The sequence below is a fragment of the Sinocyclocheilus anshuiensis genome, unplaced genomic scaffold, assembly GCF_001515605.1.
Source record: "Sinocyclocheilus anshuiensis isolate Anshui unplaced genomic scaffold, SAMN03320099.WGS_v1.1 scaffold145, whole genome shotgun sequence".
Taxonomy (NCBI): domain Eukaryota; kingdom Metazoa; phylum Chordata; class Actinopteri; order Cypriniformes; family Cyprinidae; genus Sinocyclocheilus; species Sinocyclocheilus anshuiensis.
In genome coordinates, this window is record NW_015537973.1 from 328,736 (window position 1) to 332,451 (window position 3,716).

Genomic DNA, 3,716 nt, shown 5'->3' on the forward strand with positions numbered 1-3,716 from the left:
CTCAAAAATGAAACTTCTGTCATTAATTACTCACCCTCATGTTGTTTCAAACCTGTAAGACCTTTGTTCATCTTCGTAACACAAATTAAGATATCTTTGATGAAATCCGAGAGCTTTCTGACCCTGCCATAGACAGCACAAGACGTTCACAAGAGTGCCACGACACATGGACATTTTTATCAATGTCCTTACTACGTTTCTGGGCCTTGAACATGTCAGTTGCATTGCTGTCTATGCAGGGTCAGAAAGCTCTTGGATTTCATCAACAAAATAACTAATAATTAAACATCTGCAAGTCATCACTTGTAGATTGACTGAGCGTGTGATGCATTGACTGCCCAAAGCCTGCCTGGAAAGTCTTTGAAACTCGGTGAGCCAGTTTGCCCTGTTGTGTTTTCAGCCTTCTATTTTTATATCCGGATATAGCAAGGAGACACCCTGGTATCAAATAATTGCAATACAGCAAGTGACCGTCTTGTTGCAAGGTACCTTGAAAACTTAATTTGGAATGAAAAAAACAGATTTTTCCAAAATTATAATTAACTACTAAACATTGTATGGGATTTTTAGTTTATAATACAGTAACATATGCTAGCAATTCTCAGTTAATCAATTAATGTTACTACAGACACAGTGAACCTCTGATTCTTCTATATGATGAGCCAACTTACTTTGGAAGCTTGTGGACTTAAATAAATAATAAACATAATAAATGCAGTTCTTTCCAGCGTTCTGTTCGTCAGAGAATCCTAAAAAATTATCATGATTTCCATGTTTTTTTTAAGAAGCAGAACTGTTTTCAACATTCAAATATTAAGAAATGTTTTTTTTTTTTTTTTCGAGTTGCAAATCATCATATTAGAATGATTTCTGAAGAATCACGTGACACTGAAGACTGATGTAATGATGCTGAAAATTCAGCTTTGCATCACAGGAATAAAGTACATTTTAAAATATTTAAAATAGAAAAAAAGTTATTTTAAATTGCAATAATATTTCAAAATATAGCAGTTTTCACTATTTTTGATCAAGTCCATTCAGCCTTGTTGAACACAGAGATATAGTATGTTAAAGGGATAGTTCACCCAAAAATGAAAAATCTGTCATTAATTACTCGCCCTCATGTCGTTCCAAACCTGTAAGACCTTTGTTCATCTTCGTAACACAAATTAAGATATCTTTGATGAAATCCGAGAGCTTTCTGACCCTGCCATAGACAGCACAAGACGTTCACAAGAGTGCCACGACACATGGACATTTTTATCAATGTCCTTACTACGTTTCTGGGCCTTGAACATGTCAGTTGCATTGCTGTCTATGCAGGGTCAGAAAGCTCTTGGATTTCATCAAAAATATCTTCACTTGTGTTCTGAAGATGAATGAAGAAGGTCTTTGGAACGACATGAGGGTGAGTAATTTATGACAGAATGTTCATTTTTCGGTGAACTATTCCTTTAGCATAAAGTGTCAATGCTTGAAAAAGCATGAATAGTTAGGTGTGGGCTGAAGACACAGATCTTATGATCCCGAACACAATTATAGAAAATTATATTATAATTATAATTATAATTATAATTATATAGACCCTACTATACCAATGCAACCGACAGGTCAAGGATTGTATCAATATGACAGCATAGTTTCTAAGTACATTTCAGAGATCAACAGCTCAACTAATACTTGACCTTGAATTACAAAAAAGTTCAAAATCTGGAGAAAATTTCCCTGCCTTTTGAATATGCAGGAGACGGAACCTTAGAAACAAATTTGCCTTGGAAGTATACCTGGAAGTACTTTGGCCCACTTGACCACTCGGATCATCTGTTTTCCGGCGAGGTGGTTGAGGCTGGTGAGCAGGTGGTCGGTTGTGTCGGGCTGTGTGTTGTCATAGCCCGCGAACACCACTTCAGGCTCTATGAGCTCCAGGACGCTACACACGGACGGTGACAGAAACGGTGCTACCGTGGGGACGTGGGGGACAAGAGCATTGGCTGAGCTCAACTCTTTCTCCGAGGTCAGAAACGGAGGCCCGTCCTTTGAGTTCTGCAGGGAGGAATCCTCGCTAACGCTCTTCATCTTCCCCAACTTCTTGGATTTCCGTGCTGAGAAATAACAAACATATATTATTAAAGCTGTTCGCTTGAGCAGCCTGATCCATTTTATGAATAATTACAATTTATGTTAAACATTGAAGGTCTTACAGTGATTTATAAGAGAGATAAATAATTTGAAATGAACAAGGTATTAATGAAAAGACCCCCAGTGTAGTCTTCAAGCAGTGTTCCTACAGTTTTTCATATCTGAAATGAGCTGGAGCTGATAGAAGTAATTATTCAAATAGAGATGGATCTTATAGCAGGGATCACAGTTTAAATCCCTGCTGTATAGATGTGACTTCTTATGTGGTTCGGGAGGATGCTCTTAATTGGCTGTGTTAGTGTTCCAATTTGATATTAATTGCAAGATTCCTGTGCCAGCAGGTTTATATCACATCAGTAAGTGAGACTGAAGGTGGCATATGTGCTAGTCCCAGTAAATGCTCAGATTTTATACTCTCGACAACTTTGTGTAAACGTTGTAGTCTTTCAGATGGATGTTTATTTATCATTTAAAATCAAATACATCTATTATATTTCTTGATGAAAAAATAGTCTATCATCAGAACCAAAAATGTACACTTCCCCTTATACGTTCATATTTTTAGCCCAAAGATCTTCACCTAGAATGACTCAATGAGGTTCAGGAAAAATTTAAATTAAAAGTGGTAGAATGATAAGTGTTATTAAACTCTATGTTATATATCTTCCTGCAGTACCTTCACTGACCTCCACATTTTTCATTCTACACTGGAACTTAACAAAAATGTAATATAATATTAATAATAATGTAATATCTAATTTATTATTTGTTAGTATTGTTCTCAAGATGCTTTTTAAAGAGAGAAACAAGCAAAAAAAAAACTATGGTAACTCAGGTTTATTGCACTAAAGTTACAGTATATACTGTATTATTCAGTGATAACAGCTGGTTTAAGATAAACTATATATGCCACATACATTTGTTAAAACTGTAGTTAGTCATTTGAAAATGCGAAATGACGAGTCATCTGTCAAAAGTTACAACTCATTTACTATTTATATATTTCCATTCCAAGAGACATTTTTCAAGAAAATCGTAACTAACAAACATCAGGGAAACACGGGTAAGACAAACCCCCCCCTTTACCACAGAAATATAATTTAGAAACCCAACCAGGTAGAGATGCAGCTTTGATCAGAGTTGGTCAAATAAATCGTGTGTTGTACTGGTATCGGTATCGGGCCCGATACTGAGCTCCTGTACTCGTACTCGTTAAAATGCCCCGATACCAAACGTCGATACCACACAGCATGTGATAAGCGCCATATTCAAACAAAGAAACACTGACAACAGACAGCAGAATGGAGTTATTAGAGATTAAAGATGTCTACGAAGTATAGGTATGCAATGAATATAAAACATTCAGTATTAATGCCTATATAGCTGATTTGCGCCAGCTGGTAAGCAAAGCACGCTGAGTGGATTGAGCGCGCGGCGGCGCAAATGCGCGAGCTTGTCGAGTGAATATCCCTTTCTCACAGACATCACTGGAAAGTTTGTAGTTCGGTCGGATATGTCAAAAACAAGTAAGTAAAACAATGCACAAGTTACTTAACGGTAGAGAGAGAGAGAGAGAG

General features: G+C 36.7%; 1 protein-coding gene across 1 annotated transcript in view; it reads right to left on the bottom strand.

Moving 5' to 3' along the window:
* The window catches only part of LOC107670737 (mineralocorticoid receptor-like), a 77,131-nt gene that overhangs the window by 18,392 nt on the left and 55,023 nt on the right, over positions 1-3,716 (bottom strand). The window contains exon 5 of the mRNA XM_016463456.1: positions 1,785-2,102. Coding sequence (XP_016318942.1) covers positions 1,785-2,102 — 318 coding nt within the window. The remainder of the gene's footprint in view (positions 1-1,784; positions 2,103-3,716) is intronic.